This window comes from Crocuta crocuta, unplaced genomic scaffold, assembly GCF_008692635.1.
Source record: "Crocuta crocuta isolate KB4526 unplaced genomic scaffold, BGI_CrCroc_1.0 scaffold105, whole genome shotgun sequence".
NCBI lineage: Eukaryota > Metazoa > Chordata > Mammalia > Carnivora > Hyaenidae > Crocuta > Crocuta crocuta.
In genome coordinates, this window is record NW_027530499.1 from 291,925 (window position 1) to 304,088 (window position 12,164).

The following is a 12,164-nucleotide window of genomic DNA, read 5'->3' on the forward strand; positions in this document are numbered from 1 at the left end:
GTTGGGGGCTTTGCAAAATGGTTCTTTTACCTTGTAGGATGCTTTCTGGGACGGTCTTTAGAGGAGACTTTAAGGCACAGTCCCTCCGGGAGGGGTGGTACTTAATGTATGGTAGCTAGCCAGAACCGAAAGCAGAACCTGACGGGTTTGGACGTTCGATGGCTCTATTTTCATACGAATTTCAAGACTCCAGTTATATGTAAAATATTTACATTATGGATTTAAATCTCTGCAGTGCACTGCTTTCTAATATTGTTTCAGATTCGCTACAACTTTTTTCACACAGGTTTTCAAAAACATTTTAATTTACATGCTGAAGTAGTGGGATTTTAAATAATCGGTNGGTAAAACGGTGTCCGTATATTGAACAATTCTTAAAAATGTCAAATGCGCACTCGTTTAAGTAAACAGTCATTGTGGGGTGTTTTAAAAACTCAAAAGCAGGGCTAAGTACAGTTGAACTAAAAACCATGTTTACTGTTATGAAGCATATCGTTTCATTTGTCAGACTAAATTGATGATTCTATATAAGGAGTTTTATAGAAAGATTTAAAAAAAAATGGACCTTAGCTTTTCTGAACATTAAATTATATATTATTCTTTTATGTTGGTGCTGCTGAATGACATAATTTACAAATGCGAGGGATCCAGTTATGGTACACCAAGTTTAGTTTGCAAGCCTCTCAAGGGTGTATGTACGTTCAGTGCCATATTAAAATCCTTTTTCACTCTCAGTTTTGTTAAGAAAACTTCAGTATTAGACAGTGGTGCACCCAAAAATAAATGGAGTACTTTGTTTTGCATTTCAAGGCCCGATTCAGATGCCAGCCAGAGCCCACAGTACAGCTTCGAGTCATTACCTCAGAAGATTTGCTTAATCTGTGGGGATGAAGCATCAGGATGTCATTATGGCGTCCTCACCTGTGGGAGCTGTAAGGTCTTCTTTAAAAGGGCAATGGAAGGTAGGCTCATTTCCCCTGATCCTTTATTTTTGGTTTAATCATAAACTGAGGTTTATTAGATTGTAAATCTAAATTTTTTTAGATTTTAATTGTCCCTTCTAAGAAATGGTGGTATTTTCCATAGAAGTTCCATATAAGTTAAGATATGACTACGTTTTAACAGTGTGTTTTTATTTATAATATTCAAAATTGAATGTGGTTGGATATTGTAATTGCATACTCTTGACTAACACTTTCAATACTAGACTCAAATTATAGTAATCTTGGGTACAGCGCTGCTATTGTTCATTGTCCAGTTAGCTTTAAAGAAATAGGTTGGCTGTAATTGTATTTTCATATTTCTATTATATATTATATGAAATATATACTAAGTTTAAAATTTTGATCAAAAGAAAAATGATAAAAGTCATCAAAATTATGTATATGTACTAAGTGTGTTTGTATATATATGTGATGCAGTTACAAATTTTCTACATGATTTTGTCTTTTCTCTACATGCACATTTAGTAATACTTAGATAATGGCAATTCTAAACAAAATTTTAAAAATTCTCTTTTTGTTGGCTATATTTTTATAAGTATGTAAGGGGTTAGGAGTAAACAGTTTAAAGCAAATGAAAAATGTGGATCTCAAAGTAACAATTTCTGTTACTTTGCTACAAGAGTTTCATGTTTTTAAAATCATCTAAATTTCCTATTTAATGATTTTTGGATTGACCTATGTCATGTATTTTGGATTTCAGCTCTAATAGAAAATATTTTAAAATTTCTCTATCAACACTAAATTTGAAGCAAATACATTTCCATTTGAAGATAAAAATGCATTTAAAGATCATTTTACATTTAAATTCTAACAATAAGTGTATTTTATAAGGAGTCAAAATGAGTTTAAGGTTCCCTCTGGAGTGCTGAAATCACACTTAGACAAGGAACCAAAGATCTGAATGCCTGGTTTTTTGCTTCCTGTTTGTGAGTTTTCTGATTTCAAGAGTTTTCTACTTATAAATAGGAAAAGAGGGAATGGGGATTTTTTACCTTAAGGAAACTTTCAAAGGAGTTTGATATGTATATTTAATATGCACCAAGAGAATAAAATCTAAAAGGCATTTCAAATTAACTATTTTTGTAGATGCCTAACAGATGATTCTTTACAACTACTAAGACTTTTTGATAAAAATGATTCCTGACTATTTATTAGTAGTGTTTGTAATAATTCTACTTAAATTAATTCTTAAAGAATATTTGCCGGGCACCTGGGTGTCTCAGTCAGTTGGGCGACCGACTTCGGCTCAAGGCATGATCTCACAGCTAGTGGGTTCGAGCCCCGTGTCAGGCTCTGTACTGACAAGTTGGAGCCTGGAGCCTGCTTCAGATTCTGTGTCTCCCTCTCTCTCTGTACCTCCCCCGCTCACACACTCTCTCTCTCTCTCTCTCTCTCTCTCAAAAAATAAACACTAACAAATTTTTAAAAAAGAACATTTGCTTTGTATATATCTAGAATATGATTTTTCCCCCACAAAACATGCATGTATTTAACTGATACTGAACATATGTATTCAGCTTCAGGGGGTTTAATTGCATTTTAAGTTAATTAAAGCACTGTGTGAAAAGAGGCTAGTGAGAAAATGGAACACAACTGAAAGTGGCCTTAACTTTCCTATGGACAGTATTTAGTCATAGTTACAAGCTGAATTCCTTTGTATGGAAGGGTTGATTCTCCAGTGCATAATTGGAGTTACTATTCCCATCTGACTTTGGTTGATTTCTTGAATGCTTCTTTCAACGTTAATATGATTTCCTTCATTCTTACAGTCTCCTTAGAGTAGTCTAATTTTATAGGTGAATGACCCCCATAGAATCCCCTAAATACCTTTTTTTTTTCCCTAGCCCAGCTCCATCTCTTTATAGATAAGCAAGTCCCAAAGACCTAAGTTTCAGTTTCCAAGAGCACACAACTAGTTAGTAACTAATGGTTAGTCACCATAGGTTATTCTTTCATTGCAGTGCTTATAAATCAGAGATGGTATGAACAAGTAGGTATATGATAAACGTTACTTAATTTTCAGAAGTTATTTCAAAATGTGCAAATTACTTCAAAATGTGCATATAGAACCAAGAGCACCCTAACTTAAATACAAATGATTTTATAAAATAGAATAGCATCTAAAATCACATGCAATGTCTTTCCAAATTTACTCTTAAAAAGCATTTGTTTACCACTATTGTTGACACGGTACTCTTTTAGTTCTGAGTAGTAGAAATGAAGCACCTTTATTTGGCAATGTTTCTGAAGAGGAACTCAAGGTATATGTTTATAAATCATTCATGAAACTAGAGCAAGATTAAAAAACTATATGAGTAAGTTCATTCAACAGTTATTTTATACCTCTTATATTTGGATCTGTGCTTTAGATATTCTTCCCTTGACTTCACCTTTCCCTGCCTTATATATAAAATGAGGATAACAATAGCTACTCATCAGGGTTGTTATGAAGATTAAATGAGCATTTAATTTAATAAATACTCATTATTAATAATAAATTGCATGTATATACATGCAAAGTATTGAAATAAATGCCTAGCGTATTGTCATCAATTGGTGTTACTTCTGTAGTCAAGGAGTTTATAATAGAGTTGAAGAGATAATATATATGCATGTAAGACCTTTTGGCAGAGACTGTCACTAATTAAACAGATAAGCAAATCTGTAAAATCGTTAAGATTTGTGTGGTTTGTGAGTTGGTGTGTTTGGGCAGGGGTAAGTTGGAATGTACATGTTCTATAATGATGGGAGAAGACTTAATGGAAAATATGAACTTCATTTGATTATTAAAAGACAAGATAATTGATCTCTGAACATTAAGTGTATATGTTTAAAGAGGAGTAAAGAGATTGAGATTAGATTAAGACTTGAAGAGTTATATTAGGAAATCATTAAAATTAAAAGTTGGGAAGTTTAAGTGCTGGTATTTGGGTGGATTGGTAGAAAATCAGTGATTTAAGACAAGATAATAGAAGTTTCTGGGAATTTTCCTGAGTAAGAAAGATGAGTAGAAGGACTTTAATAGTTGGAGAGAGAGAGCCAGTGTGAAATCTTAAAGTAGGGGCTGTGTGATGAGCTAGTTCAAGGTAGAACTATGTGTGGATGACAGTATGTCCAGAAATTGAAAGTCGGTGGTCAAAAAATAGATTTTGTTACTAGGGATAATAATAATATCATTTTAGAGTGCTTTCTATGCAGCAGAGACTATTTAAGTGTTTTATGGGTATTTTAATTCATTTAATCCTTATAGTGTACATATTATTTATTATTTTCAAGTTCCAAAAAGGTAACCAAGATCCAGAGATATTAAATTGCCTTAATTACAGTTAAGAAGTGGTAGAATTGGGATTCAAACCCAAGTAGTGGGACTCCAGAATCCGTGCTCTCTACCACCTATACATTTCACTTAATAGGAAATTCTGTTCAAAATCAAAGAAAACAATAGAGCTTGTAAGAAAAAAAATATGAGCCAAATGATAAAACATCTAGGAAGGTAAAAGTGAATCCTAAAGGCGATTTCAAGATGAAGGGTGATTAAAAGTGTATGACCTAAATGGATGAATGATATTAATTTCACATTTAGGAGAGCTAAGAGAGGCATAGTCAGGGGCCAAGGATCAGTTTCCCTGCCTCTCCTCCAAGTTGGGAGTGAGAAACAATAAGGCCTGTAAAGAAGTCACTCGGGAAAATTGGGTTTCCCTTGGTATGTGAGAGAAAGGCCAGGAAAAAAAGAAAAATCACTTAGGAAGTGGTTGTACAGGGATCGGAAGAAATAACCTCTCTTATTAAGAAAATGAATTAACTAAAAGCAATTGGTTGAATACCCCATTGCATTCCTTTACTAAGGGTTGGAATGGACCAGGAAGTGGTCAGGAATTGCCCTAATACCTTTCAAGGAGGTGAAGTCATAATGACCCACCAGTTCTATAAATGCAGGCCCATGATTTTGTATTAAGAAGGAAAAGGTCCTTTCTCATTGGCTTACCTCTGTATGTACTGTGACTAGCTCAGTGTTAGGAATATATTAGATATTCAGTAAATTTTGTTCCAACTGAACCGATCATCATAATTGATGGTGCTAACCTCTTATTCTTTGGATGCTTTTTACTGTGACAGCATTTGTAGTGAATAAATTTGATGGAATATGGGTGAGCAAATATTGAAGTACAGTAAAATATTGTTTAGAAGATACTAGTTAGGTAAGTAATGATGGATTTTTAATTATACTACATTATTAGCCTCATTTTTATTCTAGTTATATTGAGGTATAATTGACAAATAAAATTGTAAAATATTTAAAGTGTACAATGTGATGATTTAATATATATGGTGAAAAGATTCTCCCTGTCAAGTTAATTAACATGTCCATCTCCTCACATATGTTTTTTTCTTTTTGGCAAGAACATTTAAGTTCTACTGTCTTAGCAAATTTCAGTCATATAATACAATGTTCTCAACTAGTCACCATGTTACACATTATACCCTACGACCTTATTCATCTTTAACATTTGAATCCTTTTACCGACCTCTCCCTATTTCCATTTCCCAGCCCCTGGCAACCATTTTTCTATTCTTTCTATGAATTTGATTTTTTTTTATTCCACATGTAAATGATATCATGTGGCATTTGTCTTTCTCATCTGGTTTATTTCATGCATAATGTCCTCTAGATTTAACTATTTTTTTGTTCATGTATTAATAACCAAATATTTATTGAGCACCTACCATATGCCAGGCACTATGCTAGATGCTAGCTGAAAAAGTAGTAAAACAGGACAGATCTATCTCACTGCAGCCCTCATCGTTTGTAGTGTAGTGGAGGCAGGAAACATTCTATCAATTAGCATTTATATAATGAATTATAGATGTACTGAGTTGAATAGTTTAAACAATGCTTGAAAAATTAGAGAATCGACCCCTCTGTCAGAAGCTGGGGATGATGGAAAATGCCTTTTAGATTTAGAAAGATGCCATCATAAGTAGGCCATAGAGGAAACTGGACAGAAGTTAAATATTTTTATGAATAATGCATTTCTTTTTCCAAAGTTGAATATACTTGGTATCAGAGATAAAAATGAAACTGATTTGGTGATACATTCTCCCTGTTATGGCTTTCAAAAGAGAAATAACACTCAAATTAATTTAAAGACTTTATTATATTTAAGAGCAATTTTAGGTTTATAGCAAAATCAGGAGGGAGATGCAGAGATTTTCCATATACTTCTTGCTCTGGCATAGCCTCTCCTGTTATTAACATCCTCCACGAGAGAAGAACGTTTTGGTACAACTGATGAACCTACATAGACATATCATCACCCAAATCCATAGTTTGCAGCAGAGTTTGCTTTTGGTATTGTACGGATGGGTTTGGATGAATGTACCATAAAAATGTGTCTATGATTATGGTATCATACATAGTAGTTTCACTGCCCTAAAATTTCTGTGTTCCATTTATTTATTCTCTGCCTCCTAATCCTCGGAAACCACTGTTCTTTTTATTGTCTCCATAGTTTTGCCTTTTCCAGAATGCCATACAGTTTCATTTACTAATATGCACTTGTTTCCTCCATGTCTTTTCATGACTTGATATCTCATTTCCTTTTAGTGCTGAACAATGTTCTGTTGTCTAAATGTAGCACAGTTTATCCATTCACCTGCTGAAGGGTATTTTGGTTGCTCTCAAGTTTTGGCAATTTTGAAGAAAACTGCTGTAATGATCCATGAGTAGGTTTTTGTGTGGACATATGTTTTTTATTTCTTTGGGTAAATACCAAGGAGTGTGATTGCTACATTGTATGTCCGTTTAGTTTTATGAGACCTCTAAACACTCTTCTAAAATGGCTATGTTATTTTGCATTCCCATCAGCAATGAATGAAAATTCTTGTTGCTCTGCATCTTTGCTAGCATTTGGTATTGTGTGTGTTCTGGCCATTCTAATAGGTGTATAGTGGTATCTCATTGTTTTAATTTGTATTTCCCTGATGACATATGATGTGGAGCATGTTTTCATATGCTGATTTGCCATCCATGTATCTTTGGTGAGATGCCTGTTAAGGTCTTTGTCTAATTTCTTAATCAGCTTATTTTCTAATTGTTGAGCCTTAACAGCTCTTGTATATTTTGGATAATCGTTCTTTTTTAGATGTGTATTTTACAAATATTTCCTCCCACTCTGTGTCTTTTTATTCTCTTGACAATGCCTTTTGCATAGCTGAAAATTTTACTTTTAATGAAATCCAGCTTCTCAGTTCTTTCTTTTATGGATTATGACTTTGATGTTGTATCTAAAGAGTCATTCCCTGATTCAAGGTCATCTAGATTTGCTTCTGTGTTGTCTTTTAAGACTTCCAAAATTTTGTGTTTTACATTTAGGTCTGTGATCCATTTTGAGTTAATTTTTATGAAGAGTGTAAGGTCTGTGTCTAGGTTCACTTTTTTCATGTAGATGTCCAGTTGTTCCACACTATTTGTTGAAGAGAGAGTTTTTATTCCTTTGCACCCCCTTTGTTACTATGTCAGATATCAGTTGACTATATTTATGTGCATCTATTTCTAGGTTTTCTCTTCTGTTACATTGATCTCTTCGTTCTTTCACCAATACCACACGGTTTTGATTCATGTATATTTATAGTAAATCTTGAAGTCAGGTGGTGTGAGTCCTCCAACTTCAGTATTGTATTGATATTCTGTCTGGGTCTTTTGCATGTTAACTATAAATCACTTTGTCAATAACCATGAAGCAATTTTTTGGGGTTTTGGTGGGATTGCATTGAATCTGTAGATCATATTGGGAAGAACTCACATCTTGACAATATTGAATCTTCCTATCCATGAACATGGAATATCGTTCCATTTATTTAGTTCTTTTATTTGAGTTTTGTGATTTTCCTCCTATATGTCTTGTACATATTTGGTTACATTTATGTTAGTACATAATTTTTGGATGCTAATGTAAATGACATTGTGTTTTAAATTTCAAATGCCACTTGTTCATTGCCAGTATTTAAGAAGATGACATAGATTAGGCTTGCATCCTGCCACTTTGCTGTAGTTGCTCATTAGTTCTAGGAGTTGTTTTGTCAGGTTTTTTTCTTTTTTTTTTTCTATGTATAAGATCATGTCACCTGCAAAGACAGTTTTATTTTTGTCTTCCCAATGAGTACACCTTTTATTTCCTCTTTTTGTCCTATTGCATTAGTAGGACTTCCACTACAGTGTTGAAAATGAATGGTGAGAGGAGATACCTTTGTTTTGTTCCTAGTCTAATAGGAAAGCTTCCAGTTTCTCACCATTAATTAGGACATCATTTGTAAGGGTTTTTGTAGATATTTTTTTATCAAGTTGAGGAAATTCACTTTTATTTCTAGTTCGTGAATGAGTGCTGAATTTTGTGAGGTGCTTTTAATGCATCTATTGATATGATCGTGTGATATTGCCTTTTAAGCTTGTTGATGTAATGGAATACATTAATTTTCAAATGTTGAACCATTCTTAGATACCTAGGATAAATCCCATTTAGTCATGTTGTAGACTTCTTATTACATTTTTTTGGACTCGATTTGCTAAGATTTTTCTTGAGATTTTTGCATCTATGTTCATGAGAGACATGTCTGTATTTTTTGGTGCTGTCTTTGGTTTTATATTAGCATAAAGCTTGCTGATAGATTGAGTTAGGAGCATTCCCTCAGTTTCTAAGAGATAGTGGTAAATTGGGATAATCTCTTCTTTAAATGTTTGGCAGAATTCATCAGTGAACTCCTCTGGGCATGGTGCTTCCTGTTTTGGAAAGTTATTAATTACTTATTCAATTTTGTTAATAGATATAGGCCTATTCAGATTGTCTTTTTCTTCCTGTGTGAGTTTTGACAGATTGTGTATCTCAAGACATTGGTCCATTTCATTTAGGTCCTTTTCATTCAGATTTGTGGGCATAGAGTTGTTCATAGTATTCCTTTATTATCTTTTTAATGTATATAGAATCTAGAATGATACCCTTCTCTCATTTTTGTTAATAATTTGTGTTCTTAATTAGGTTTGGTTAGAGGCTTATATTGATTTTATTGATCTTTCAAAGAACTAGCTTTGGTTTTGTTTTTTCTTTACTGATTTGCTGTTTTTAGTTTCATTGATTTCTGATCTAATTTTTATTATTTCCTTTATTTCTTTATGTGGCTTACTTTACTCTTATTTTTCTACTTTCCTAAGGAGAAAGGTTTGATGGTTGTAAATTTTAGATTTTCTTTTCTAAAAAAAATCCAGTTAATGCTATAAATTTCTGTATAAGCACTGCTTTTGCTATATGTATACCACAGATTTTGGTAATTTGTGCTTTCAATTTATTTCAAAGTACTTTTAAATTACTCAAGATTTTTTCTTTGAATCATGTATTAATTAAAAGTATGTTGTAAAATCTGCATGTGTTTTGTAATTTTCACCTGTATTTCTGTTGAAAGCTTAATCCCATTGTGTCTGAAAGTAGACATTGTATAATTTCTACTTTTCTATTCTCCAGATTGGTTAAGGTGTGTTTTTTCTTGGTGAATGTTCAGGTGAGCTTGAGAATGTGCATTCTGCTGCTGTTGAACGAAGTAGTCTAGAGATGTCCATTATAACCAGTTGAATGATGATGTTGAGTTTAACTGGGTCTTCATTAGTTTTTTTTCCTGTTAGATCTGTCCTTTTCTGATAGAGAGTTGTTGAGGTGTCCAACTATAATAGAGGATTCATCTCTTTCTCTTTGTAGTTCTATCAGCTTTTGATGTACAAAATTTTAATGTTCAGTTGTTAGATTCGTATACATTAATTAATGATTGTTACGTCTTCTTAGAAAATCATTCGTTTATCATTATGTAATACTCCTCTTTACCCCTAATAAGTTTCCTTGTTTTGAAGTCTGCTCTAATTATACATTCAAGTTTTCATTGACCAACTCATGAATTATTTTCCCTGTCTTCAGAGCTCTATAATACTTTCTCTATATTTTGTAGACCATAAAATTATCCAATAATCCCTTCCACCATAATTTCTTTGATTAAAATTTCTGCTCTTGGGGTGTTGGTGACTCGATTGGTTAAGCATAGGACTGTTGATTTCAGCTCAGGTCATGATCTCCCTATACATGAGATCCAGCCCCTTGTGCTCTGTGCTGACAGTGCGGAACCTGCTTGGGATTCTCCCCTTCTTTGTCTTTCTCTCTCTCTCTCTCACCCACTCTGCCTCATGTGCATGTGTTCTCTCTCTTTAAAAGTAAATAAAGGAATAAACTTAAACTGTCTTATTTTAATTGAGGCTCTTGAGAAGGTAATTTGCCAGTATTCTTATTTAATTTAATTTTCTCTCTAATAGAGTCTACCCTGTGACAGTTTTTCTGTTATCCTAAAAATAAACATGTAGCAATTCAATGGATTGGACTTTTTTTTTTAACAGAAAGAGAGCACATGCATGTGCAAGTGGGGAGGGGTGGAGGCAGGGAGTGGAGAGAGAGAGAGAGCGAGAGCAAGAGTAAGAGAATCCCAAGCAGGCTCCATGCTCAGTACAGAGCCTGATGTGGGGCTTCATCCCATGATCCTGGGATCATTATCTGAGCTGAAATCAAGAGTCAGACGCTCAACTGACTGAGCCCCTGGACTGGAATTCTAAACTCTATAAATAATAATAGATATTATTATTAATAAATACTTGGATAATTTATCTTCTGCTACAGGTCTCTCAGTTTATTATTTAGCATGAGTTGTAAGCTGGTTTTAAGCACAATTTTGCATTATGAGCCATTAAGTTCTCCACTTTACTGAAAAAGAAGTGGTAGAAGGATCACATTCGGGATCATCTGCTTAACATTAGGTTACTTGGGGTTGCCTCTTATTAATGTCCCTTCAGAACTTGAATCTTAATACCACTGCAAGAATCTGAAGTGGAGATACTGGTATTAAGACATACCTGTTAATGCTAACAGCTAGTGCTTCTTCTTCAGCCTTTGAGCTGTTGAGATATTATATTTTAACTTATCAAGTAACACAATAATACATTCTCCTTTAAAACGGTAAATATTACCAGTAAGGCTTAAGTCCTCTTTGATCAATACCTCTAATCTGTTCCCTTCCCTACCATTCCTTCCTACCTCTATCTTAGTTTTTAATTTGTATATGAAATGTTCACATATAAATGATATCCTATATAGAATTTGTATATTATTCTTCATCATGGTTTCATACAACAATGACTTGAAGCTCTGAATATTTATTTATAGTCCTAGCTTGTTCTTTTCACTATTGCCTAATACTTCATAGTATGAAAATCCTTTTATTAAGACTTCACTATCACAGTTACTTGAGTAAACTTTTTTTTGTTCTCACCTCCTTGAGTACACACCTTGTTCGTCTTTCCAGAATATAATTAAGTATTTTGATACAGCTCTAAATGAACTATATGATTAGCTTCCTTCATGCTGCTAAAGTGATTTAAATCATTAGTTTATTTACTTACTACTACATTTAAAAGTTGCTTGTGCTAGAACTAGAAAGATGAAAATGTGTATAATCCCTGTCTTTGACGTGTACAAAGCCAGAAAGCAGGAAAAAAAAAAAGCAAAAAAACCTGCTGTACAATTAGTGAACATGAGAATAATATTTTGACTTGAGTTATACCAAAGCCATGGATGACACACCATAGTATTCAATTAGACAAATCCAGAAGGATTGTAATTTGTTCCACTAACATATCCTGATATTGTGTAATAGGCTTATTCATTTAAAAATACTTAAGTACCCTTGAGCATCATGTAATCTTTCTAAGAGTCTATCAGGTGGAGATATTCTTATCTGTATTTCACAGATGAGTAGCCCACTACAAAGTATAAGGGTCAAGATTTAAACCCAGGGTATCTGACTCCAACTTCTGTGTTTTATGTGCCTCTCTGCTATTTCTCGACAATGTTTTATATTTGAATAAACATTAATTACTTTATAATTTTTCAGACAAAACCATGATCTCTTCCAGAGGGTTCTTTTCAAATTATGATCCTTAACTCAGTCCCATTCCTTTTTCAAACCAGAACAGCTCTGCTTTTGTCTGTTTATTTGATTTCTTCTTCCACCTAAAATTTTATTTGAACAAAGGAGTTTCTGCCAACATTTTATTTTAAATACCATCTCATCATGACA

At 33.4% G+C, this 12,164-nt stretch overlaps 1 protein-coding gene across 1 annotated transcript in view; it reads left to right on the forward strand.

Moving 5' to 3' along the window:
• PGR (progesterone receptor) overlaps positions 1-12,164 on the forward strand; it is an 83,315-nt gene that overhangs the window by 2,359 nt on the left and 68,792 nt on the right. The window contains exon 3 of the mRNA XM_077766717.1: positions 811-962. Coding sequence (XP_077622843.1) covers positions 811-962 — 152 coding nt within the window. The remainder of the gene's footprint in view (positions 1-810; positions 963-12,164) is intronic.